General features: G+C 44.4%; 1 protein-coding gene across 3 annotated transcripts; it reads left to right on the top strand.

Moving 5' to 3' along the window:
• The first annotated feature begins 1,714 nt into the window (after positions 1-1,714).
• Positions 1,715-27,076, top strand: Aldh9a1 (aldehyde dehydrogenase 9 family member A1). Of its 3 annotated transcripts, none has more exons than XR_005873881.1 (11): positions 1,715-1,974; positions 3,023-3,168; positions 5,112-5,241; positions 6,309-6,443; positions 7,153-7,349; positions 7,987-8,127; positions 20,596-20,784; positions 20,997-21,084; positions 23,640-23,781; positions 23,910-24,148; positions 25,780-25,892. XR_005873881.1 is itself a non-coding variant. In XM_005071412.4 (11 exons), the coding sequence occupies exons 1-11, from the start codon at positions 1,794-1,796 to the stop codon at positions 26,496-26,498; spliced, it is 1,566 nt and encodes a 521-aa protein (XP_005071469.1). In that variant the 5' UTR covers positions 1,721-1,793; the 3' UTR covers positions 26,499-27,076. The 3 variants fall into 3 exon arrangements, 2 of the variants coding, with proteins under 2 accessions (XP_040593828.1, XP_005071469.1); XM_005071412.4 differs by lacking the exon at positions 23,910-24,148 and adding an exon at positions 26,395-27,076 and having other exon boundaries at positions 1,721-1,974; XM_040737894.1 differs by lacking the exons at positions 23,640-23,781; positions 23,910-24,148 and adding an exon at positions 26,395-27,076 and having other exon boundaries at positions 1,717-1,974.
• Positions 27,077-27,103: the final 27 nt, after the last annotated feature.

Raw genomic sequence — 27,103 nt, 5'->3', positions numbered from 1 at the left:
ACCAGGATGCTTGGGGATTGGGGGGAAGAATGGCCTTAGATGACAAGATGGATTCTTAAGGACCTTCTTGGGAGGCCTGGAGATGGGAAGGTGATCAAGCTATGTTTCTTCTTTATCTCTAGTTATCCAGGGAGAAAACACACAAGGGAGGGGACCCAAAGCTTGGCTTTAAGTAATCTTCTGGGTAGACCAACTCTGGAGCGCCTCTTGCCCATTCCCCATCAAATCTTTCTACCCAAACGCCTGCCTGACAACAAATACCTGCCTAAGGATGTTTCTCTTCTGTTGCTCTGAGCTCCTTTGGTCTTCCTTGTGAATTCTCAGGATGAACCTCTCTGGCTTTCCAGATGCGTTGCAGGTATTGCTAACAAGGTCAACTGCAGTAGTTACTTTTCAACTTAGGGATTTATATTGGCTTGCATTTTGAGGATACAGTCCATCATGGTGGTAAGGCCTGGCAGGGAAGTGAGGTTGGTCACAGTGAGCAGAGAGAGAAATGAATACTGATATTCGGCTTCCTATCTCCTTTTTCTTCAGCATGGGGCCCAGCCTATGGAAGGGTCTTCACATCTCATTTAACCTGGTTTAGAATCCTCTCACAGAAATGCCCAGGAGTTTGTCCTCTAGATGAGTCTAGATTGCATCAAGTTGACAATATCAATCATTATTCCTAGGAAATTTATACACTCTAAATTTCAGGGGCCCTCTTAGGAGGTTTCAAAATGCTCTCCTTTTCTTGACTTAAAAAGCAGGTTCCAAATAGGAGTGAGTTTTTATACCAACAACACTCTGGACCTGGTAAAGCAAAAGCAAATTTTGCAGGGGACTTTCATAAGGTTGGGCCACACTCTATTTTTACTGTTGTGTTTCTGAAGCAGACATCATAATATGTGTGACAAATCAACACGGGATTCTGGACAGAATACTTTAAAGTAGAACTGGCTATAAAAGGAGATGCCCGGTCCCCGTACCAGTCAATGGCCATCCTTGCTGCAGTTCTCCGAGATCTCAAGTCTTGTGTTAACCACCAAGGCCAGATATTTCCAATCTGTTTCCGATGCACACGAACATAGGCAGCCCGCTGTTTCATTTGAAGACCCAAACCCACACATTTCAGTAGCACTGAAAAGGCTAATTAGTACCGAGAGCTGGAAAAATTGACTAAAAAGTTCACTAAATTTGAAGAATACATTCCCTAGTACTGTGCTGGTGCTGTGTTGGTGAGAGAAATTAAGAACTTTTACAAAAACCTGTAGGCTCAATCGGAGGACGTCTCATTCCCCTCCCTGGAGCTTCTTGGGACTCTGGAGTGGAGGACTTGGATGGTGTGGTGCTCGGTGCTCTCAGCTAGGTCAGAAGTCTCCCCGACCCAACCCCAGAAGCCCTCACCCCGCCTGGAGCCTGGACTTTCCTTAACTATGCAGACTGGGCGCAGGATACTCACCATAGGCCCATCGCCCGCTCTCCCGCGCCCCTCGTTCCGCGCCACGCTCCCTCATGGCCCACTCTTGCCCCCCTTCCATGGCCCGCCTCCACGCGCGCGGTCCCGCCCCTCCTTACTGCCCCTTCTTCCCAGCGACCTCTACTGGGCCTTCCGTGCTCGCCCCACGCCCTCGCCTCCACGAGCCACACTTCCCCGAGGCTCCGCCCTCTCGTGGTCCAAACTCGCCCAGGGTCACCTCCTTCCACCGGCCCCGCCCCTCGGCCCCGCCTCTCGCCGGTCCCGCCCTTCCGCCCCACCCTCCCCGCGCGTGACTTTTTGGGGTTTCCCGGGGGCGCCGCGCACTCAACAGATGTTTCTCTGTGCAGTCGGGGCTGGGGTGACGTCGCTCTTCCGCACTCCCTGGATTGCAGCGGTCGCCGCCATGAGCACCGGCACCTTCGTCCAGTTGGAGCCGCTCAACTACCGCGACGGGGCCCGTGTGGAGCCGGCGGACAGCTGCGGCACGGAGAAGGCGTTCGAGCCGGCCACCGGTAACCGCGCGGGGCTGGACGCGGGTGGAGGGGGCCCTCCGGGTGGACTCTCCTTGGCCCAGTGCACCGAGTCTGCTGCCCCGTGTCCTCCTCCTCCCTCCACAAAGGGTTGCTGCAACGTGGAGCAGAGTGCTGCAGAGGCTCGTGGAAAAGCCAGGGGAGCTGGTGGATACGCGGGAGGTGGGGTGGGGGTCGGGGGGTAACTGCATGACTGGAGCACAGGAGTCGGGTGCAGGAGCTCTGGGTTTCTTGAGTTTTGAGAACTGGGCCTGCAGGAGCGTCTGTGTAAGTGAGTTTGAGGTCAGCCTGAGGTAAATGAAACATCTCAAATATTTACAGTTCATATTGAATGGTTGATAGACCCTGCCTGACCCACATGGGGTAAGTGAGCAGTCTAGGGTTCCAGGGTCTTCAGACTTCCTCTTCTGCTGAGTTATCCCCTCAGTTCCATATTATTTTGTCTAAGTTACCCAATAGCACTTAGATTTCATTTTGTTTCTTTTTAAATGTTATTTATTTTTGAAACGGGGTCTTGTTATGTGGCCTTGGCTTGCTTGCGTGGTGTTTTCTATATAGACCAGGCTGGCCATGAACTCACAGAGACCTACCAGTCTCTTGTTTTTTCCAGTGCTGGGATTAAAGGCATACACTACCATCCTTGGCTTATTTTTATTTTATTATTTATTTTTTTGGTTTTTCGAGACAGGGTTTCTTTGTATTGTTTTGGAGGCTCTCCTGGAACTCGCTCTGTAGACCAGGCTGGCCTTGAACTCAGAGATCCACCTACCTCTGCCTCCTGAGTGCTGGGATTAAAGGTGTGGACCACTAACACCCAGTTTATTTTTAAAATTATATGTGTCTGAATGTTTTGACTGCATGTGTGTTATGTACCATTTGCAACCTTATTGGATTCCAAAAGGATTCCTGATCACACAAAAGTTAAGAGCTAAATGAGTCATGGTCAAAAGGGATTCCTCAGAGAATGATAGAAACAATTGAAATGTATTGCAGCTGCTTGAGATAAAACTGACTTTCTGCTTCTTTATAGGCCGAGTGATAGCTACTTTACAGTGTTCAGGAGAAAAGGAAGTAAGTTTGGCTGTTAAAAATGCAAAGGCTGCCTTTAAAGTCTGGAGTAAGAAATCTGGCATGGAGCGCTGCGAAGTCCTTTTAGAGGCTGCCCGGATGATAAAGGTGTGTATCAATGCATTCCTTTTGAGAAAAGGAGGGTGGTTGCAGTTAGCCATGAATGCACCTTAAGGCTGTGATATTTCTGTGACATGGAGACACTCTCCCATATGCTCACCTTGGCCTGTGAAACAAGTATCCACTGAGTGCTCCATGGGACCTTGGCTCCTGGACAGCACCCTGGGCATGCTTTTTATTTCTTCTGAATTTGTTTTGAATTGTAATGTGCCCTTGATAGCTTACTTGCTTAATTTGTCATTTTTAAAGATGTGTTTATTTGGGCAGTATGTGTACATGATTGTGTGGGTGTATGCAGGTATATGTACAATGGTGTGAAGAGGTTGAGAAATAGGTGTCTTCCTTGATTTTTGTCCACCTTATTTTTGAGATAGTGTCTGCCAATGAACCTAGAGCTCATCAATTTGGCTAGACTGGCTCGTCAGTGAGCTCCAGGGGTCTGTCTGCTCTGCTTCCCTAGTGCTGGGGATACGGCTCTGGTGCTGGAATGTCTGGCTTTTTTTTTTTTTTTTTTTGGTTTTTCGAGACAGGGTTTCTCTGTATTGTTTTGGAGGCTGTCCTGGAACTTGCTCTGTAGACCAGGCTGGCCTCGAACTCACAGAGATCCGCCTGTCTCTGCCTCCCGAGTGCTGGGATTAAAGGCGTGCGCCACCAACGCCCGGCTGGAATGTCTGGCTTTTATATGGGAGCTGGGGATTGGAACTCAGGTCCTCATGTTGCACAGCGGGCACTTTACTGACTGGACCATCTCACCAGCCATGGATGTTGCTTGTTTGTTATTTTTCCTTCTGATATTTAAGCCTATCTTTCAGGTTTGTTTTCTACCTTAATTGCCTGGGAAGGTTTCAAATTCATAGGTATCCTTCTTTTAGAGAAAAGGTTATTAGAAACTTAGAAAATTCAGAGTGATATACATCAAAACATGAATTGTATCTTTGGTGGGAATGTAGGGTTTCTTTTTCTTATCAGAAACATTCTGTGAGAAACCTCAAAGAGTCTGAGAATTAACCTGCTTGCAAGTGTGTGTGTATCCAAATACCTGTATACACACATATCAGTGTTTCAGTGCACACATGTGTTCTCATCGTGGAGACTAGAAAGAAAAAGGCTCATTACAGCAAAATGTGGCAGGCAGCCTGAAGGTGCAGGGGTTGGCACCACGGGATTTGTGTATCTGAATGCTTTTCTGTGTCTCCCCATCCCCTTCTGGGGAGGTATTGAGATTAATTGCTCATCAAGCAAGTCTCTGGGACTCAGAGGGAAGAGTCACTACGGTTATTACCCTGGAGGAGAAACAGATGACTTTAGGAGCAAGAACTCATAGCTCCAAAGGTCTCTCTCTAGGGGCAGTACAGTCTCTGTCTTCCATGGCCTTTGCTCTTCATTTAGCCTGCCTGTGTTCTTTGCTCAAATACTTGGACCATGCAGAAAAGTCAGAGTATATGCTCAGATGTGTTAATTATCCATACTTGCATAATAGTTCTTAAAACTTACATTTTCTGCTGGGCACTGGTGGCGCACGCCTTTAATCCTAGCACTCGGGGAGACAGAGGCAGGCAGATCTGTGAGTTCCAGGACAGCCAGGACTGTTACACAGAGAAGCCCTGTCTTAAAAATACAAAACAAACACAAAATAAAGAAAAAAAAGAGAGCACTTTCATTTTCTAAGTTATACCTAAATGAGGTTGTGGTCTTAATCGTTGTCACCTAATGAACTTGGTGGAGAGTCACTGATGAACTTGAAAGGAAGACGAGAGTCACTCTGTGACAGCAGGTTTATCTCCCAGGGCAACACCATTATTCTGTCGAGTTTCCTTGCAAGTGCCAGCCTTTTCTAGGCGTAGAACTTAAGTGACACATTCTTTTTAAGCACTGACTGTGTTGAGACATCCTAATAATGTATTAAATCTCTTCTTCTCTTTTACCCAAAGGAACAGAAGGATGCAATTGCCACCATGGAGACAATCAACAATGGAAAGTCCATATTTGAGGCCCGCCTGGATGTTGACACTTCCTGGCAGTGCCTGGAATACTATGCAGGACTGGCTGCATCCATGGCAGGTGAGGCTCAGGTGACCATCTGATTAGAGGGTAGAAGAGTAGAACCTGGTGGTGAAGGTCAAAGTCTTAAGTTCATTGTTACCTACTTGGGTGGCTTGCTACTTTATCATTCCATAGCTAAGGTAGAGATGATAATACCCAATTTCTTGGGCTGTTTTAAGGACTCAGTGAGATAGTACATAAAAAGGCCACCCAACCCTGAACCTGAGCTTTAGACAAGTTTGTGGAGTGCTTGCCTAGTGTTCATGGAGTCTTGGGTCCAATTCCAAATATTGTATACTCTTGAGTGTGGTGACACCCACTTGAAATCTCAGCACTGAGGAGGTAGCCGCAGGAGGATCAAAAGGTTAGCTACGTAGTGAGTTTGAGGCCAGCCTGAGGTAAATGAAACATATCTCAAACATGTTTACAGCAGCAGTTCATGTTGAATGGTTGATAGAACCCACCTGAGCTACCTGGGGTAAGTGAGCAGTTCAAGGTTCCAGGGTTTTCAGACTTTATTGTTGAGTTGTCCCCTCATTTCCATGTTAATTTGTCTAAGTTACCCAGTAGCACTTAAAAGATTTCATTTTGTTTGCTTTTAAATGTTATTTATTTTTAGATGGGGTTTTGTTACATAGCCTTGGCTTGCTTGCATGGAGTTTGCTGTATAGACCAGGCTGGCCTTGAACTCACAGAGACCCGCCTGTTTCTGCTTCTCCAGAGCTGGGATTAAAGGCGTACAATAAATACCATCCTTGGCTTGTTTTTGTTTTTAAAATTATATGTGTGTGGGTGTTTTGCCTGCATGTGCATCATGTACTACTTGCATGTCTGGTATCTGCAGAGGCCAAATGAGTGTGTAGATTCCTTGGAACTGAAATTAACAAATGGTTGTCAGCCACCATGTGGGTATTAGGAACTGAACCTGGGTCCTTTGGCAGAGCAGCCAGTGCTCTTCGCTGCTGAGCTATTTCTCCAGCCCCTGCAGGAGATTCTGTGAGAATTAAATTAACTGGGATGAATTTGTGCCAGTGAAATGGTGGGAAACATAGACTTGCATCATTTCTTATCTGTTCTACCCCTAGGAGAGCATGTCCAACTCCCAGGAGGGTCCTTTGGCTATACCAGAAGAGAGCCACTTGGGGTGTGTGTGGGGATAGGAGCATGGAACTACCCCTTCCAGATTGCCTGTTGGAAGTCTGCTCCTGCTTTAGCATGTGGTAAGCTTACGTCACTCCTCCACAGCGAACCTTCCTCCTCCACTCACTTCTGTGCAAACAGAAAGACCTGCTTTGGGGCAATCAAATCTCAGAGGATGTGGGTGTCTGTTCCTGCTTCACCTTGCCCTGCAGGAATTTAAGGTTGCATACACAGGTCATGCCTTGGTGTTTCTATTTTGCTTCTCTCCAGTTTGTTTCTGTTGTAGGAACTGGCTGTGTTGTCTAGACTACCTTTCTGATTCAGCCCTCCTAGTGTTGGAATTAAAGGAACTTTTATAAAATGAGACTGATTATCCCTACTTCACCCTGAAGTTGCAAACTTTAAATGGGATAGTCCATGTGTAAAGACCGTGATACAGAGAACCCAAAGTGGGAAAACAAGATATGTCCTTTTTAAAAAAGCTAGTTTTATGTATGAGTGTTTTGTCTGCATGTATATAGTGTGCCATGTGCACCACTAGTACCTGCAGAGGCCAGGAGAGGGTGCTAGGTTCCCTGAATCTGGAGTTACAACTGGTTCTAAGTCATCCTTTACGAAAGTACTGGAAGCCGATCCCAGATCCTCTGCCTGACCAGAAAGTGCTCTTAACCACCGAGCCATTGCTTCAGTTCCAGACATTTCTATATTTAATAACATCTTTGGTGAATTTGGAAGAACAGGAACCAGGTGGGATTGTCTAGTCTAAGGAGAGCATTTGCTTTTCTACAGGTAATGCCATGATCTTTAAGCCTTCTCCCTTCACACCTGTGTCTGCTTTGCTCCTGGCTGAGATCTACACCAAAGCTGGAGTGCCTCCTGGGCTCTTTAACGTGGTGCAAGGTGGGGCTGCTACGGGCCAGTTTCTGTGTCAGCATCCCGATGTGGCCAAAGTCTCCTTCACTGGAAGTGTGCCTACTGGCGTGAAGGTACAGATGAAACTAGTTTTGTTCAATACAAATGGCTAAGTCTGGCAAAGACGATCCTGTCCACTGTGCATTTTGCTGAGTTTGAATTTCCTAGTTTATGTTGAAATAGGCCAGGAAATTCTACTTTTCCTGTGCATGTGAGAGGGGAAAGAGCATGTATCTCTGTGTGTGTGTGTGCGTGGTCTGTGGTAGGACAGGTGGGGTAGGAATTCTCTTTGCCTGCCTCAGGATAGGATGTGTGTGAGGGACTGGGGCCTGAGCTGTGCTGTGCTGTTGTTTGGTGAGTTAATTATGTTGTATAGAAGAAGACGTATTCTCTCAGGTTGCTTCAGATTTGCTACTTTAGCCTGTATTCATGTTCTAAACTCTAAAGAGCCCTAAGCATAAAAAAGCAGAATTCCTGGCTGTGAGAATCCTGGGAACTGTCAGTATGTCTTAAATGAATTCCTGTTTCATGGTTTTAAGTGAAGTTCTGTAAATTCTCAGGAGCTTTTGCAAAGAATATTCTAAGTGGATGAAGGGCCCATAGTACATGAGGACAGTCTCTGGGTGCTGTCAGACCAAGATGACCTGGTAGGTTCAGGTTGAGTTGACCTAACTTATGTTAAACTTTCGGGTGCCTTGTTTGGGTCTGTAGATCATGGAGATGTCAGCTAAAGGAATCAAACCCGTCACTTTGGAACTTGGAGGCAAATCTCCTCTTATCATCTTCTCAGACTGTGACCTGGAGAACGCTGTGAAGGGAGCGTTGCTGGCCAACTTCCTCTCACAAGGCCAGGTAAGAGCTATTCCTGGGAGGCTGGGGAAGGAAGTCCCTCTCCTCCTAACAGCATGCTGACACACTAGACACACTGAGAATTACAGGGTAGTTTCTAACAAACAGTACGAAGAGTTCCTGTGGATCTTTGAGCTAGGTCCCTCTAAAGCAGTGGTCCTCAACCTTCCTTTAATGCAGTTCCTCCTGTTGTGGTGACCCCCAACCATAAGATTATTTTTGTTGTTAGTCCACAACTGTAGTTTTTTGCTACTATTGTGAATCATAATGTAAATATTTTTGGAGATAGAGGTTTGCCAAAGGGGTCGTGACCCAGAGGTTGAGAACCACTACAGAAACTAACCTGTTACCGGGCGGTGGTGGTGCACGCCTTTAATCCTATCACTTGGGAGGCAGAGGCAGGCGGATCTCTGTGAGTTGGAGACCAGTCTGGTCTACAAGAGCTAGTTCCAGGACAGCCTCCAAAGCTACACAGAGAAACCCTGTCTCAAAAAAAAAAAAAAAAAAAAAAAAAAAGAAACTAACCTGTTCACTCTAGTATTCTCTCACTCTGTTTACATATACAACGCAAAAGTAATAAGTTTTCCTGAACTATCTGAGAGAAAGTTGTAGACACAAGGTCCCTAACTATCAAGTACTGCAGTGTAGCCAAAAACCACAATTTTTTACATAAGCACAGCGTGATGAGTAAGAGGAAACAATTTTCTCTTCTGGGACAAGATCTAGCTGAAGGGACTAAGGCTGTAGTATAGTGGTAGAGCACTTGCCTACCATAGGGTCTGAGGTAAGATCCATAATACCCCAAAAACAAAAGAATACAATGAATCCATTGAGATGACAAAGCATTGGGTTTAGTACTTTGTTTAGTCTTTTCCTCCACTGCTACTTCTTTAAAAAATTCTTTAGACTTATTTTACGAATATGAATCTTGTGCCTGAGTATGTGAATGTTCACTCCAGTTGTTCTTGGTGATCCAGGAGGCCAGAAGAGGGTGTGTGGTCCCCTGGAACTGGAGTTGTGGATGGTTGTGAGCCATTATGTGAGTACTGGGAACTGAACCTGGGTGTCTCCAAAAGCAACAAGTGAAGCCAGGTGGTGACACAGTACCAACAGCACTTGGGAGGCAGAGGCAGGCAGATATCTGAGTTCAAGGCCAGTCTGCTCTACAGAGGAAGTTCCAGGATAGCCAGAGCTACACAGAGAAACCCTGTCTCCAAAAACCAAAACCAAAAAAGGACAAAAGGGAGCCATCTCTCCAGCCTTAGTTATTATTTCTCTAAACTATACATATTTATGTGGTACAGTGTGATAATCTGATATGTGTATCATGCTAAACAATGGGTTCAATCTGAAATAATTGGAGTAATTAGCATTGTTTACATTATGAGTTTATGAGATAAGGTCTCCATATAGCCCAGGCTGCCCTTGAATTCCGAGCTTCCCAAGTCTGGGGTCACAGGCATGTGTTATTACACCTGGTTTTAATTCTTTGACCTCAGTAACTTTGATTTCTGGCACAATGAGGTATTCTATTCTAGACCCATCTCATTCTTTTTCCACCTGAACTCTGGAATTGACCATTTGTCTAGGCAGCCCTGGCTCCAGTGAGTGCTAAGTGAGACCTAGAAACTAAGCTCTAAGGATATAGTTGAATGGTAGACCGCTTTCCTGGCATTTTTGAGATCCTGAGTTTAACCCCCAGTTACTGCCAAGGGGAAAAAAAAAACCCACCAAGACCTCAGTGCCAGACTCTTGACTGCTACTCTGTGGTAGCCTTGTTGCTTGTAATTCTGAGGCCAGGGCTAGGGAATGCATATCTTGTGTGTGTGTGTGTGTGTGTGTGTGTGTGTGTGTGTGTGTGTGTGTGTGTGTGTGTGTGTGTGTGTGAGACACAGCTGCACACACTTTGTTTTGTGCTTTTCTTGTTTTGTTATTTTTTGAGGCAGGGTTTCTCTGTAGCCATGGCTGTCCTCAAACTCACTCTATAAACCATCTGGCCTTAAGTCAGAGATACCTCTATGCTGCGCCTGCTGCGCAGCCTGTATCCGAGAATGTGGTGAGGGTGTCGGGATTGACGACACAGAGACCCGTCAGTGGCTTCCAGAAGGCTCCTCAGGAAGGCTCTCTTTTATTCCTACCCTGGCTGGTTATTACATACCCTGACACCAGAGGTGGCGGTGGGTGGGTCAGGAAGAGGCAGTTAGTCTTGGAAAAGGTCAAGATTAGGGCGTTTCTGTGGGCCAACCCTTATCAGGAACTTATTGCCCCGGGGAACTGTATTTGTTTTTAGTAAACATGTTTTTAGTAAATATTGTCTTAAAGCTGCCTGCTCCCAGGCTGATGAGGAAGTGGGCCTCCAGCCAAGGTCTGTTGTTCCCACAATTCCCCCTTTTTTATTTTCTAATGAGGCATTCCTGACTTAGGTCAAGTAGGGTCACCCTCCCTTACTTGTCTTTGGGGAACCTGGCGACCCCTGTCTTAGGCAGGAGGTCTCTTCCCCACAGGTTGTCCATCATCAGAGAACCTCATCTTTCATGGCTACTGGGATTGCCATGGGCTAAGCTGAGCAATACTTGGTGATGGATCTGTTACCTATGGAACAAGGCACGTTTAAACTCGGCATAAAGCCAGAATGCCTACCGCCACTGCCACCATTTCCAGGACCCCCATTGATGTAGTGTCTCTCCATCACCATACCCATCCCCCGATCTGGGCTGTAACATTCTACCAGCCTTCCTCTGTTACATGTGATTTACAGTTACAATTTGATGATCAAAACAGTGATAAAGTTTACAATAGTTCCAAGATCCACTCAGGAAAGCATTTAGAAAGTGCACTTGCACAGATATATTAGGTACACTCATTGATGTTACACATGTAGCATGATAAAAATATGAACAAGAGGCTTGTTGCACTATCCACAGAGCACCAGTTTGTTCCTGTGATGATGCAGTTTGTTGATTTAACGTCAGCAGCCTCAGCTGAATATGCAACATGAGCCAAAGTCTCCTTTTTGTAGCATTAGGACAAGTTGCATTTCTCCAGAAAAATACACTGGCATAGGCATGATTCCAGAAACAGGATAACCCAAGGCTGATATTTTAAGTGGCAGAGTCCTGTTCAAATACTGAAAAGGGGCTTTTGTCACCATGGTTCATACCAGTGTCCAAATGTTTTAAATGGGTCCTTTTTTACCCAAAGGGAAAAACTGGCAAAATGAATTTCGTTGTTCCAAGGTGTGTCAAGGGCAAATTGCTAATCTTCCAGTTCTCTGTTGGCTTCGGGATGAAAACTCACAGGTCCAGGAGGTTGATGCAGCAGGCTTGTTGAGAAACTGGAAATCTCTGAACCAACTGTTTTCTTTCTTGGGCTGTAGATTCGATGACATCAAGGGTCAGGAACACTGATTTAGGAGATCTCTCTCAAACTGGCTTAGGTAGGCTCCCATGGTCTCAGGTCCAGTTTTTTCTCTGCTCCATGCATCTCACCAAATGTTCTGACAGCTGCCGAAGTTTTATTCTTTTCCTGCAAGAAAACAAACATGCCCTCGACCCCAAGTTAGGGTCTTCTCCACTGTCTAGTGCATGGATGTCTCCATTTGACCTGAGCAATAGTTGCTCAAGTTCCATCATACCAGAATCTATCTGAAGCAGATTGCTCACTGGCATTCATATTTAAAAAAAATTTTAAATGAGGAGTATATTATTTGATGAGTCATGTGGGGACTGGGGACATTACTTCCCTTTTTTTATTTTCTAAACATTTTGTTTGAACTGTTTGTTTGTTAACATCTGTTGATGCTGGATCATAACAGTAGAAGGATTTGTCTACCCTCCTTAGTTAACTATCTAGGTGAATTGGGATCACTATCTAAATTATTAGTAGATGTCCTTTTAAAAGGACATATCCATTAAGTATTTCCCCAAAACTTCTGAAAATCACTCAAAGATTGTAATTTTTACTGTGTCCCAAATAACTTTTGAAAATTATTTGAAATCTGTGAGCAGTCTTTCCCTATCTAACTGGTAGAGCTCTCACTAGCTGACAAGGCCTCATTTGCATCTTAACTTTTCTGTTAAGACATTAACCGACTAGCTGGATGTTCCTTTGGCTATATCTACAGCAATTCAGGTATCTTTTAAAAATAGTTTTGAAGGGATTTAAGTATCCTTTTAATCATATAAGCAGTTCACACTCACTCATTCACAATCACATTTCATATATACCCGTGTGGCCACACCATTCATTCAGAACATACATACATCTTTCGGTCATCCTTTTTCCCTAGGTCATGGTTAGTCTGTTGAAATGAAACTTCCTTAATTGAAATCTATGTAAAAGAACAACTCCAGCCAATCCTTGAACTAAAAAGGTTAAAAAAGGTCCTGTATGCCCCTCATCATTCCTCCATTTGAGCTACAGTCAGGGGCTACAGCCGTACCTACTCCTTGTAACTCTGTAGATGCAAGGTGGAGAGGCCAGGCTTTTGGCCAAAAGTTTTAGAGATTGTTAAGAGAAGCTTTTTCTTTTGCTAGCCGCTTTGGTTTATCCCCCCGCCAGTCGCCTGGGCTCTGCCGCGCCAGCCTGGTTCTAGATCCGCATGAGTCCCAAATAAACACACAGGAGGCTATATTAATTATGAAGCTGTTGGCCTTGCTTGTCCCTTACTGGCTAGCTCTGCCTTAAGTAATTACCCCATAATTGTGAATCTAAGTATTTCTCTTACCGGAGAATAGTTCCCGGCGTCCTACCCCCATGGCGTCACATGTTGACTCTCTTGTGTTTCCCCTTCCCAGAATCCTCCTCGACTCCTAGTCCCTCCTATCTAGGTTTTCTATTGGCCAGACAGTACTTTATTGACAAATGCACAGGCAAATAACAGGACTTCCCCAACAAGAGATGACTCACAAAATTGACCTTAGATGCAAACAAACTTTTTCCATTCCATATACCTTTGTCTTTTCCTTTTTCTTTACTTAATACCAGTACCTCGTTTACTGTTACCAATTTTTTTTTGATTCACCCATTTTTTTTTTTCTAGACAGGGTTTCTCTGTATTGTTTTGGACTGTCCTGGAACTTACTCTGTAGACCAGGCTGGCCTTGAACTCACAGAGATCTGCCTGCTTCTGCCTCCCGAGTGCTGGGATTGAAGGTGTGCTGGGATTAAAGGTGTGGTCCACCAACGCCTCAATTTTCACCCATTTTCAATCCATCCTCCAACTGAGGATGTTCCCTCAGGCAAAATAAGATTTACTCAGTCCACTCTCCAACTGAGGGTGATCGCTCAGGTTCCCCTTTCTTTCCTGACCTTGGTGTCAGGCGAAGGCCTGGAGATTTAATCCAATCCATCCTCCAACTGGGGGCAACCTCTTAGGTTCCCCTTTCTTCCCCGATCTTTGTGTCAGGCCTGGAGATTTAATCCAGGAGATATTAAATATTTTTAATAAAACAGAGATTCCCCTTTAGGAGGCAGAAACTCAGAATGTTTAGTTTCTGACTTTTTAATCTCTCATTGGCAGCAGCCGCTCCCAATGTATTATTGTTGCTATAAAAATCAATGAACAGGGAGCTGGAATGACTAACTGGCATCAAAATGGGGGGGTTCCTCACCAGCACCCATACTTCCCTTACCTGAATGTTCAGTGATGGTTGGACCATCTTTATCATAGTGAGCACTCCCTAGTATCGGGAGTAGTATCGGGGTCGACATGCCTGATGCACCATTTGGGGACCCAAATGGGCTTCTCACTTTCTGGAGGGAAAACACAAACAGCCCCTCGGACCCTAGCTAGTAGGGGAGTGGGTGGCTGCCATTTTCCTGTAATCAAGTCCTTCCATCTGACCCATCCCAAGGACTGGGAGGGTTTGTTCCAATGTCTCCCCATAGCAGACAAATTATTACTGTCTATGATCAAAAATTTTTAAATGTAAAGTATGGTGGATAACTGAATATTGGGGGAGGTAACATACTCCCCCTTTTTTGTTCTCTTAAAATATTGTTTGAGAACGGCATGGGTGCGCTCCACAAGGGCCTGTCCCATGGGGTTGTGAGGAATACCAAAAGAATGGACAATGTGATATTCCCTGCAAAAGGCAGCAAAGCGATTGCTGGCATAGGCAGGGCCATTGTCCGTTTTTAGGACATCGGAAATGCCCATGTAGGCAAAGGCCTGCAGGCAATGAGAAATAACATCTTTAATCTTCTCTCCTGAGTGAAGAGAGGCAAAAATCAGTTTAGAATACGTATCCACTGAGACATACATTTATTTTAATTTCCCTGCCTGCGGCAGGTGAGTGACATCCATTTGCCAGAGATGGTTGGCCCTAAGGCCCCAGGGATTTACCCCTTCATTGGGAGAATTATGATAAGGGGCACAATCAGGGCACTGAGAGGTAATCTGTGTAGCTATGGATAAGGGGCACCCAGTGTGAAATTTAATGGAGCAGGCATTTAGATGATACTGCTCATGGAGCTGGTGGGCAAGCTGCTCCTAGGGTGGTCAAGGAGCCAGCAAATTGATTGCCCTGGGCAAGGGGTCCTGGAAGGTTATTATGTGCAAGAACAAATCCCACATAAGCAGGATAGATGTGCTGCCAAATACGATGTTGGAGCTGAACTAATAAGGAACGAATATGAGAGGTTGGAAGAACATATGGAGAAGTTTCTAAAGGTCTAACAATGTTGGCAACATAAACACTATCAGTATATAAGTTAAAGGGCTCCCCCTCAAACATTTGGAGGGCCATCAAGCAGGCAAACAACTTGGCGGCTTGTGCTGACATCTGCCCTATGGGTACCCTCTTCTGCACCTGAGAAGAAACCACCACCGTGAAACCCTTGGAGGAGCTGTCTGTAAAGACTGAGTGAACTCCAAATAGAGGGTTCTCCTTTAAAATCTTGGGAAAAATCATAGGGTCTTTAAAAAAAGACATCAAGGGGCTATTGGATAATGGTTATCAAATTTGGCACTTGTAGATGTAATAAACAGGGTCCACCCATCATGGAAGATCTGTAGATGTTCTACCTCCTCCTTCTCATAAGGAAGGATAATTTTATCAGGACTCTTTCCAAAGGTTTGGATGCTAAACTTGTGTGGCTTCCACAACAATTGCAAAATCAGATCATAGTAAGGAGCCACTACCTTCTTAGGGGAGGCTGACAAATGTATCCAATAAATAGGACCAGTCTGCCAAACACTGCAGTGGGTGAAAAGCTAGATGAAAGTACAACCAGAACAAGGGGCTGCCCATAATCTATGTGCTGAAGGTGGGCTTGCTCTATACCTTTTAACAACAATTGTAGGGCATCCCTGGCCTCTGGGGTAATCTGTCTAGGGGAAGTTGGAGCAGGATCCCCAGGGAGAATATCATAAAGGGGTTTATGAGCCCCTGTTTTAATAGAAAGAGAAGGGCGAATCCACTGCACCTCTCCCAAAAATCTCTGCCAATCATGAAGCGTTTTTAAATTTGAATAATCAGTTTGGAGTCTTTGTGGCCGAAGGCCAGTTTGTTGAATTTGATGACCCAAATAAGTACAAGGGGGTCTCTTGAATCTTTTCAGGAGCCAAAATAAATCCACAGGCCTCCAGGAGGTCCTGTAGCTCTGCAAAGGCTATGTAACATTGTCTTTCTTCAGCTGCGGCCAAAAGAATATCATCCATGTAGTGTGTAAAGGGAAGCCTTCCCACCAGCCTGGTTCCAGAGCCGCATCAGTCCCGAATAAACACACAGGAGGCTATATTAATTATGAAGCTGTTGTCCTTGCTTGTTTCTTACTGGCTAGCTCTGACTTAAGTAATTATCCCATAATTGCTAATCTATAAATATTTCTCTTACCGGAGAGGTTTCCGGGCTTCCTACCCCATGGCGTTACATCTTGACTTCCTGTGTTTCTCCTACCCAGAGTCTTCCTGGATACTCCCACCTATCTTGGTTCCCTGTTGGCCAACAGTGCTTTATTGACATATACACAGGACTTCCCCCATCAGTAGTGGATAATGTAAAGATCAGGGAACTTATGTCTGAGGGGATCTAAATAGGCAGCTACATAAATCTGGCATATAGTTGGACTGTTAGCCATCCCTTGGGGGAGCACCACCCATTGGAAGCAGGCTCCCTAAAGTTAATCGCAGGAAGGCTAAACGTAGACTGAGGACTATCTTAAGAATGCAAGGGAATAGAAAAGAAGCAATCCTTCAAATCAATAACAATCAAATGCCAGTCTCTAGGAATGGCCACAGACGAGGGCAAGCCAGGCTGGAGTGCCCCCATAGGCTGCATGGTCGAATTCACAGCCCTCAGGTCTTGTAGTAACCTCCATTACCCTGAAGATTTTTTTAATTACAAATATTGGGGGGTATTCCAGGGTGATGTGGAGGTGACCAAATGGCCTGCCTCCAGCTGTTCTTGAACTAGCTGGTGAGCTGTCCGAAGTTTCTCCTCTGGTAAAGGCCACTGTTCCACCCATACTGGATCATCCAATAGCCATGTGATGGGTATGGGAGCTGGTGGCACAACAGTGACCCTCATCAAAAATGACCAAAACCCTTCCTATCCCCGGAGCCCTGGTATCCAAAGGGAGGGATGCCACCGGGCAAACCTCTCCCTGTTCTAGTTTTTCTAGTTCCCTCCCCAGACTCCAGCCCATCCCTTGCATCATCTGGGGGCCCTGCTTTTGGACTTGGGTGCCTGGGTGGTGAGGACCACTCCCATTTCTTGCAGGAGATCCCGTCCCCAGAGGTTAGTAAGGAGGCCAGACAAAATGTTTGGAAAATCCCTGTGCGGCCCTCAGATTCTTGCCACTTTAGAATTCTGAGGCTTTTTTGTGGCACAGCCTGTCCTATTCCCTGGAGGGTCACTGTCCCTTCCTGTTTAGGCCAGGCAGGGGGCCAGAATTTGTCTGAGAGGACAGAAACATCTGATCCAGAATCTAAAATGCCCTTGAAGGACTTGCCTTCTATCCTTAATGTAAGTTGAGGGCGATTCTCCATGGTGGCTACCCAAAATACTGCTGGGCCAGTACTTCCAAAACCTTGGTTGCCCCTTTTCTCTTTAATTTTTTGTGCCTCACAAGGAGCTGTAGGGAGGAGGAGTAACTGTGCAATCCGTTCTCCTGCTGGGATGGCAACAACCCCACTGGCCACTGATGTCATTATTTTAATCTCTCGCTGGCTATCCTGGTCTGCAACACTGGGGTGTACCTGGATGCCTCGAAGAATAGTACTGGACCGTCCCAAGAGTACTCCGACCGTGCCTGGGACAATGGTCCATGCACCCCAGTAGGGAGGGCCTGGATTCCCATTTCGGGTGTTACGATTGCCTAGGCGGAGGGACCGAGGTCCAATCCTGCACTCCCTGAGGTGGCTTTATGGAGGTCTTGAGATATGAAGAGGTTGCTCTGGGGGAGAAAATGAATCCTGCCACTGCCCGGAGCAGGGGTCATTGCCCCGTACACATTGGTTTTGGGGCCCTCTTCCAGTTTCCCTGATTATTTTTAGCAGGAAGGAAATTACCCTCCAGGTCAGTTTTAGAGTGGCAGTCATTGGCCCAATGATATCCCCTTCGGCAATGGGGGCATAAACCAGGTCTCTTGGAACTGGTAGTACTATTTTGAGGGCACTCTCTATGGAAGTGTCCCTCCCTACCGCAGCTGAAACATGTTTTTCTCCCTCCTTGATTAGGTCTTACTTTCCCCACTTGGGGTCAAATAGCAGCAGCTAACACTTGGCCCTGGATGAAGTTACCATCAATGTCCCTACAGATCCGGATGTAGTCATTTAGACTTTTGTTGCAATAGGGGCAAAGGGCTTCCTTACAGTCCTTATTTGCATTTTTGAAAGCCATCTGCTTGATGACTGGCATTGCAGGCCCAATGCCCCCAAATATTCTTTCTGCTCCCTGACTGAGGCGGTCTACGAAGTCTTGAAAAGGTTCGGAGGGTCCTTGAAGGACTTTGGACAGGTGATCCCCTCCTTCCTTGGAAGGCAATGCTTTGCAAGCACCTTGGGCCGCTGCTGCCACTTGGGTATAGACTGTGATGTCATACTGCATTTGTTGTTGAATGGTGGCATATTGACCACTCCCAGTAAGCATCTCCACATTTCTCTGGGGCTGTCCAGCTTGTGTATTTCTTTGGGCTGTCTGGCTGCATTTTTCTTGAAACTCACCCCTCCAAATCAAATAATCTCCCCCAGAGAGAGCTGCTCAGCAAAGCTGCTGCCAATCACTAGGTGTCAAGTTAAGAGACGCAAAAGATTCCATTAAGGAAAGTGTAAAGGGAGCCTGCACTCCATAATTTAGAGTTGCCTCTTTAAGTTGTTTTATGTCTTTGAAACTTAAAAGGTCATGACGCTGAATGACCTGCCCGGAATTGTTCAGGTCTGGAGCTTCCATTACTGGGGCTATCACTGGGCTGTATCAGACCCCTCCTCTGGGTCTTTCCTCAAGGTCCAAGAAGGATTGGGTTATATCGTAGGCAGGGTGTCTTCAGATGATTCATCCTCATTCTCTGCCCCTGAACTCAAGGAGGCTTGAGTCTCAGTCTCTTGTAACTCTAAAAAAGCCTCTTTTGTGACATGAACTACCGGTGGTGACGAACCTTATCTGTCAAAAGTGCACCCCTCACTAATCTCCATAAGGAGAATGTGGTAGGGGGCAAGGACTCTGATCCCTCTTTTCATAAAAGTCAATGAAGATCACGGCGAACCTCCTCCCAATCTGGGATATTTAAGCTTCCTCCAGAATGAACCATGGACTCGTTCGTTTGATTGATTTTAGAAAGCCTTCTAGGGTTTTAGCCTTGACTGTAGTCCCCTGTCCTTTAAGTAACTTTTTTACTTGATACTGTTATAATTCAAGATTCCCAGAACTATTCCCCATCGTTTCTTGACCCCGTCCACTTACCTCGCTTTCACAATCTTGGTGGAACCTCCAATTGCCGGTCCCGCTGCGCAGCCTGTATCCAAGAATGTGGCGAGGGTGTCGGGATTGACGATACAGAGACCCGTCAGTGGCTTCCAGAAGGCTCCTCAAGAAGGCTCTCTTTTATTCCTATCCTGGCTGGTTATTATATACCCTGACATCAGAGGCAGCGGTGGGTGGGTCAGAAAGAGGCAGTTAATCTTTGGAAAAGGTTGAGATTAGGGCATTTCTGTGGGCCAGCCCTTATCAGGAACTTATTGCCCCGGGCACTATATTGTTTTTAGTAAACATGTTTTTAGTACATATTGTCTTAAAGCTGCCTGCTCCTAGGCTGATGGGGAAGTGGGCTTCCAGCCAAGGTCTGTTGTTCCCACACCTCTGCCTCTCAAGTGCTGGGATTAAGGCCACTACTACCCAGTCCCCCCCCTTTTTTTTTTGGTACAGGCTGAATGCTATGCTCAGATGTTACTTAGATCTGTTGTTGTCCCCTGCTTTCACTATGGTTACTATGTTCAGTTAGAATAGCAGGTCCTTTGGATTCTGTTTGTTTCACTTGAGGTATCTTTTCCTCTGTCCTTTAAAGATTTTTAAAATCTGTTTTGATCAGGCAAAAGATGAACATAGTTCTGAATGTCAGACTTTTTCTTTAAGAGCCTCACTCAGAACTGTAACACCCCCTCATTCCTTCTACCTGTTACCATTTTCCCCCATTCTGCTCCTTGAACAAAATGACCAGATATTTGTATATTTCTATTTCCTCTACTTTCTGTCACAAATGGTATCAAGTTAGAAGTATCATTTTTCACTTAATATATCCTAGAAATCATGCCATTTAACTTCCTGGGGATCATATGTTCCTGGGACTTTGCTCTCTATTCTCCTGTGGTATTTGAACAGTATTCATGTTTATTTGTGTGAGAATGAGTAAGTAGTGATTATTTATAGTTTCATTGATAACACTAAAATGTCCAGTTTTAAAATTAGCCTCAAGAATACGCTCTTAACTACACTTTATTTTAGGTTCACTCTTACCTCCCACTCTTGAGAAGCCACCAGAGTGAGCTGCTGGTACTGTGTGTGTGTGGTTAAGAGGGGGTTCTGATCCTGAGGCAGAGAAGTAAGACTTATTCATCTTTCTGCCAAAGGGCAGATCATGCCTGCCGGATGTGTGTGATCCTTCTTAATCACTATGGACAGTTTTTAGAAATGAAAATATTTTTCAAAAAATGTGTTGTGGGGCTAGGGAGATGATTCAGCAGTCAAGAGCATTGGCTATTCTTGCAGAGCACTTGGGTTCGACTCCTGGGTTCGATTCCTAGCACCCACATGGTGGCCTACAGTCATCTGTGATTCCAGGTTCAGAAAATCCAGGGCCCTCTTCTGGCTTCCACAGGCACACACATGGCACACAGATGGACGTGTGGGTAAAACATCAGTATACATAAAATGAAACACTAAAAAAAATGGGTTGTGACTCATTTAAAGTTATTTTTAGATTTTTTCTCTTTTTTTTTTGAATCCTACACACGAATTCATGTCTTTCCTTTAGGTTTGCTGTAATGGCACCAGAGTGTTTGTGCAACAGGAAATTGTTGATAAATTTACAGAAGAAGTTGTGAAGCAGACTAAAAAGATAAAAATTGGAGACCCCCTTCTAGAAGATACGAGGATGGGGCCGCTCATCAATGGTCCACATCTGGAACGGGTCTGTGGGTTTATAAAGTTAGCAAAGGAGCAGGTGAGGAAAGAACGGAAGCTGGGGTGGGTTATGTCATGGCTCCTTTCCCCGTGTCCTTTTGTGCATTTACATTGGCGGTTACCATCCATGAGTGCTTTGCTTTGGGGGAGGGTAAATGTTGTGTGCCTTTGCTTGGGCAACCTTTTGCCTTGTGGGAGCACATGGGTTATATGTTCAATACAGAAGATGCCTGTTTTTTGTTTTTCACTTAGGGTGCTACTGTACTATATGGTGGAGAGCAGTATGTTCCAACGGATCCTAAATTAAAATTTGGATATTACATGACACCTTGCATTTTAAGTATGTCTTCTTGTTTGCTTTTAAATGACTTGAATTAAATAATAGATAGGTAAAAATGAATATTTATGAACTATGTAATGCCATGGAGTAAGGGTTGGCAAGTTGAATGGTTTTACTACCCACGTTTCAGAAGTGGAAAAATACTTTGTAGCTTTTGAAACCCTCTAGGTACTCCTATGCTGGAGCAACCATATGTATTGGTTTATGTACTGGAAAGGTACAACCATGAATACTGGAGACACTTAGAACAAGCTGAAAAAAAAACCAAATATGTTTGATTTAAAAAAATAATGAACTCCTTAGTAATGTAAAATGTAAAGTATACTTTTCTTTTGAACTACAGCGTATCAGTATAACAAAATCAATTTGTCATATACAATTTTATTAAGTTTTAGTACATTTTTCCACTCTTAAAACTCTACTTTGGACAGTCAAGTATACATGGGCATCATACTAAAACCCATTTGCCTCCTTCCTGCCTCAGAGGTACCCATTATTGTAAGCATTACTTTTCCCTCTCCCTTCCTTCCTTCCTTTTTTTTTTTGAGACAGGGTCTCACTGTGTAAGTTTGTCTGGCCTAGAACTCTATGTAGACTAGGCTGGCTTTTAACTTAACAGAGATCTGACTGTCTCTGCCTCCTGAGTGCTGGGATTAAAGCCGTGCGCCACCACTGCCTGGCTTTTAACTGGTTTAAGATTGAAGGATTGGTCTGTGTTTAAACAGGCACACTGCTACCTTTTATACCCATCCCTTTAGCTCTCCAGGGTAAAACTCATGGCCCACAGAGCCATTTGTGTAACCAGCCTTTGTAAGCGGATAAAATATTTTCAGAGAGGATTGGGTAATTCATTGCTTTGAGTAATTAAATAAAACTTACATGTGGATTATTAGTTTTCAAAGACTTAGCACACAGCCAACTATCCTTGAATACAATCTAACATATCTTTTAAGTACAGGTATCTTTGTGCACTGATGTAATGTGCTATGTATAGAGCAGTACCTAACCTGCCTCTGAAAAGTTGTTTTCCTCTTCTTAAATTTATTCTTCTTTCATATAATATATCCCAACTGCAGCCTCCTCTTCCTACACTCCCCCAATTCTGAAGAGATTTTAGAACTGTTATCTTTGTAAATACCTGAATTTTTGTAGACTAAGGTGTTTTTTAGACTCTGACTATAGTGTGCCATAGTGTCTAACAGTACTCCAAAGCACATTATTTGTCCGTGCAACTACCTCAAAACTGAGCATTGCCAAAACAGTGCAGGCTCATGTTCCTTTTTTTTTTTTTTTTTTTTTTTTTTTTTGGTTTTTCGAGACAGTAGACCAGGCTGGTCTCGAACTCACAGAGATCCACCTGCCTCTACCTTCCGAGTGCTGGGAACATGTTCCCTCCTTCTGAAGCTCATTGGGGATCAGTACAGGTACTTCCCTGAGTTCTAAGTACAGAGTTTAAATGTCAGGTGTGAAGTAAATGTTTTAGGGAGTTAGTCATTTATAGGAATATTTAAATGCATTTTTAACAAGGCAAATATACCTTCAATTATTTTTAAAATTTGTTTTTATATTGCATATTTAAAATTATTTCTTGTGTGCGTGCAGTATATGCATGTATGCATGCATTGCTGTATGCATGGCTGTGTGGTGCCTGTGGAGGCTGGAGGGCAGGGTATTGGATTCCCCTGGAACTGGAGGTACAGGTGGTTGTGAACTGCCTGATGTGGGTGCTAGGAAACAAACTTGGACCACCAAACCATCCACGGAGCCATCTCTCCAGCCTTTTCATTTTCTTTTCTTATAGCATTGCTTCTACTTGTTAATTGCGTAGAATTATTTAAGAAAATGTGACTATAACACACACACACATTTTGTCATAGTATACACACATGCTACATATGTAACTTTGTTTTTTGGTTTTTCGAGACAGGGTTTCTCTGTATTGTTTTGGAGGCTGTCCTGGAACTCACTCTGTAGACCAGGCTGGTCTCGAACTCACAGAGATCCGCCTGCCTCTGCCTCCTGAATGCTGGGATTAAAGGCATGCACTACCAATGCCCAGCTATATGCAACATTTGAACAGAAATGTGGTTGATGTATTTTTGGGTCATTTTCAGTGAGCATTTTATGAACATCTATTTGTTTTCTTTAAAAACATTGCTTTAAGAAAAAGCCTTATAAAAGTTGATCATTAGGGTGTGTCTAGTTTATGCGATTATTTCCTCCTCTTTGGGTGTTTAGTTTGTTGCTCTCTCTTTCATCATTCTAACTGATGATGTGGTGAAGATCTTTGTCAGTAAATCTGTTTACCTCACTGGATACTTCCATAGGAACTCTAAAAAAGTGGTTTTAGAATTACACAGAGGATGACACTCTAATATGTATTACCAAATTGCCATGCAAAAGGAAGGTCTAATTGATATTCATGGTAACTGTATCCTCTTGTAATTTTTTTCCTCTAAAGCTACATGTTTCATTGTTGACTACAGACAGTGTGTTTTGGGCATGTGAGATTATGCTTCCCTCACTGTCATTGGTTTGATTATGAATGTTGGTAGCTAATTGCAGCGATGGCATGACCTGTGTGAGAGAAGAGATCTTTGGACCAGTTATGTCCATTTTATCATTTGAAACTGAAGCCGAGGTTCTGGAGCGGGCCAATGATACCACTTTTGGGCTAGCAGCTGGCATCTTTACCAGGTATGTGGATCAGGATCCCCACAAGCATCTTTCTTGGAAGGGCAGGGTTATGGTGGTATCTTGGGTATGTAATCATTCTTACTGGGATATGTAATCATTCTTATTCCTCCTTACTTTGCTGTCATTAGAGCCATCAGCATCTGTTTTTGTTTCATGATGCTGAAGATCTGACTGAGCTACACCCCAGCCCTGTTTGGTGCTTCTTAGTTCAGAAGATGCCAAAGCTGCATTTTACAGCTTTTCATTAATGGCCAGAGGACTCTACACTGCTATGGAGTTTAAAATGAACTCTAAACTTTATTAATGAAAGTTCTGGCTTCATTCTTTCATTGAATATTTAAGATTCTGATCTATGTAAAGCTTTGGGGTAGGTATTGAAAACATTCACATCAAGGAATTTGGAAACTTTTAATGATGAATACTGGACATTGTTCTTCAAATACATCATTTTTAGTGCAGTGTAATAGTTCCTAGCTGGTGTGCATTCTAACTTACATAGACTTTGTGTGTCGCATATTTATGATGTTTCTCCAATTTTAAATATTGTGATACCATTATTAATAATCTTTATACATAAATGTTAACTACTAGATTAGAGATAAAAATGATTTTGATGCAAAACTTCTTGCTAAATAATCTGAATATGGTGGTACATGCCTATAACCCCAGCAATCTGGATGTGGTAGTACATGATTATAACTCCAGCAAACAGAGGGCTGGAGCAGGTGGACCATAAGTTTGAGTCCACCCTGAGCTACATAGTAAGACTACAGTATAAGAAAACAACACAAAAAGAAAAAAGGTCTGCAAGTCTCCATATGCAAACTTTGATTGGTTACTGTCCTTAGGAAAGTGGTTTTCTAAGGTTTCACCAAGAGTGCAGAGCATTTGGTAATAACCAAGGTCAAATGCTGTGCCTTGTGGTCAGACACCTGGGAAGGAAGCCTGAGTTTTCTTTCCATGGAGGTGCTCTGAAGCTGGCCCTCATGTGATTGCTTCCCTTTGGGCCCTGAAAAAAAGATTGGAACTCTGCTTTTATTTGGAGACTGAATGGGCTAAGTGCTCTTTGTGTGGGTGTGTTGGGGTACTAAGGATTAAACCTAGGGCCTTGCAATATTAAACAAGCATCCTACACTGAGGTGTATATCTCTAGCATCACCTGCCTTTTTTTTTCACTTTTTATTCTGAGTTATGTGCTCTACATTGCCACATATGGTCATGACATAGTTCTGTAGCCCAAGTAGGCCTTGAAAGGATTCAAAGTTGTCCTCTGGCCTCCACACATGTACTTTGGCACACACATGCCCACAGACATATACACAAAATAAAGGCTCTAATTCTTCCATACCTGCATCAGCTTTTGTTAGCATGTTTGTTTCAGCCATCTTCCTGGGTCATATTCCATAGTGGTTTTGGTTCTCATTTCTGTGGATTTTCCTTTTGCTTTTGTCTGTTACTTTTGAGTGTTATACTTAAGGAGGCTTTGTTTAATCTGGTATCAGGAAGATAAATTTCCATATTTCCGATAGTTTTACAGTTTTCAGGCCTGTGTTCTATGTGAGTACATGGTTGTGTATGCTGTAAGTGGCCCCGCCTCTATCGCCTTGTGTGAGGTGGTGTAGGTATTCCCACACCATTGAATAGTGGCACCCTATTGTTGCTTATTTGTAGATTTTTTTTTTTGACACAGGGTTTCTCTGTGTAACAGCCGTGGCTGTCCTGGAACTCGCTCTGTAGACCAGGTAGGCCTGGAACTCAAAGATTTTACCTGCCTTTGTCTCCCCGTTGCTGGGAATAAAGATTTGTGCCACCACTGCTCGGCACCATTTTATAGATTTTTAAAATCTGGGTCTTTTTTGCCTGGGTGATGAAAGGGTTTTAAACAGTTTGAAGAAACAACAGTTTGGCAGGATTTCAGGTCCTTTGAGTTTACACTCTGATGCTTCCTGTGAGGTTAGCTTGAACTGTGAATAACCAGTACTGTCTTTTCCCTCCCAGGGACATCCAGCGGGCTCACAGGGTGGCAGCTGAGCTTCAGGCAGGAACGTGCTACATTAACAACTACAATGTCAGTCCGGTGGAGTTGCCCTTTGGTGGATATAAGAAGTCAGGTAAGAGCCGGGCGGTGGTGGCGCACGCCTTTAATCCCAGCACTCGGGAGGCAGAGGCAGGCGGATCTCTGTGAGTTCGAGGCCAGGCTGGACCGACAGCCTCCAAAACAGAGAAACCCTGTCTCGTAAAACCAAAAAAAAAAAAAAAAGTCAGGTAAGGAGGTGGGAAATGCACAAACCAACCATGCAGTAGCCAGTACTGCTACAGCAGCGTTTCTCAGCCTGTGACTAGCATAGCCTCAGCAAACACAGACTCAGTCATCCCCAGCCTACTGGAGTAGGCCAGGCATCTCCAGGAAGTTCTGTTGTGTGACATGGCTTGAAAGTGTGTCTTGTGGGTTGCATTACTTTTTCTTTAGTGTTGGATTGATTGCTCTGTACGTCCCTGTCCTAATACTTGTGGCCCCAGCTCCACAGAAGGAGCAGAGCCTGCCTTCGAGCTATGTGTGACTTCAGACCCCTGTAGTAACCAGCTTACCCTGACGCCATCTCTTCTTTTCAGGATTTGGCAGAGAGAATGGCCGAGTGACCCTTGAGTATTACTCACAGCTAAAGACGGTGTATGTGGAGATGGGTAACGTGGAGTCACCTTTTGAAAGCCAGTGAATCCTGTTCACGTGGCCAGGTTGTGGAATGAACTGGCTGCCTTGATGTCAGTATAACTGAATAGCTGCTTACATTCAGGTTTTGGGTCACTCAGGATGAAAGAATGGGCCAGTATTGTCTTCCATCTTGCAGTCCCTTTCCCAGTTGAAAATGTGCACAAGTGCCTTTCAGACACTAGCCAAGGAACTTGTTCTTCCCACAAGTCCCCGTGATCAGTAAACCCCAGCAACACACTATTCAGAACAGCCAGGCCACAGCTCTGCTGGAACACATCTGTCCCACCAACCATGGCAACTTTCTAGGTTGCTCTAAAGATGCCTTCCTTCTTGGGTTCCTGATGAATCAGTAGACATATTTTCTTTATTGACTGTTAAAAAAATCTTGAAGTTTTTTTTTTCCTGAGACAGAAAAGTTTCAATGCTTGTGTTCTTTTTGGCTGGCAAGATAGCTTAGTGGGTAAAATCCTACCACAAAAGTCCAGTGACCTTACTTCTGTCTCCAGATCCCACATAAGAGGGGGCATGCCCTTCCCCTGTATCTCATACATGCATAATAATAAAATCTTTTACAAAAGCTGAGTTCTTTTGTTATTTCATTGAGAAACC

The sequence above is a fragment of the Mesocricetus auratus genome, unplaced genomic scaffold (genome assembly GCF_017639785.1).
Source record: "Mesocricetus auratus isolate SY011 unplaced genomic scaffold, BCM_Maur_2.0 Super-Scaffold_100676, whole genome shotgun sequence".
Taxonomy (NCBI): domain Eukaryota; kingdom Metazoa; phylum Chordata; class Mammalia; order Rodentia; family Cricetidae; genus Mesocricetus; species Mesocricetus auratus.
The sequence above is the reverse complement of the archived record's forward strand: the minus strand, read 5'-3'. Positions and strand labels throughout refer to the sequence as shown.

Coding starts and splice junctions, on each gene's coding strand:
- Aldh9a1 (XM_005071412.4), top strand. CDS start 1,794: ATGTTTCTCTGTGCAGTCGGGGCTGGGGTGACGTCGCTCTTCCGCACT. Junction 5,242..6,308: donor ACTGGCTGCATCCATGGCAG/GTGAGGCTCAGG, acceptor TTCTACCCCTAG/GAGAGCATGTCCAACTCCCA. Junction 6,444..7,152: donor TGCTCCTGCTTTAGCATGTG/GTAAGCTTACGT, acceptor GCTTTTCTACAG/GTAATGCCATGATCTTTAAG.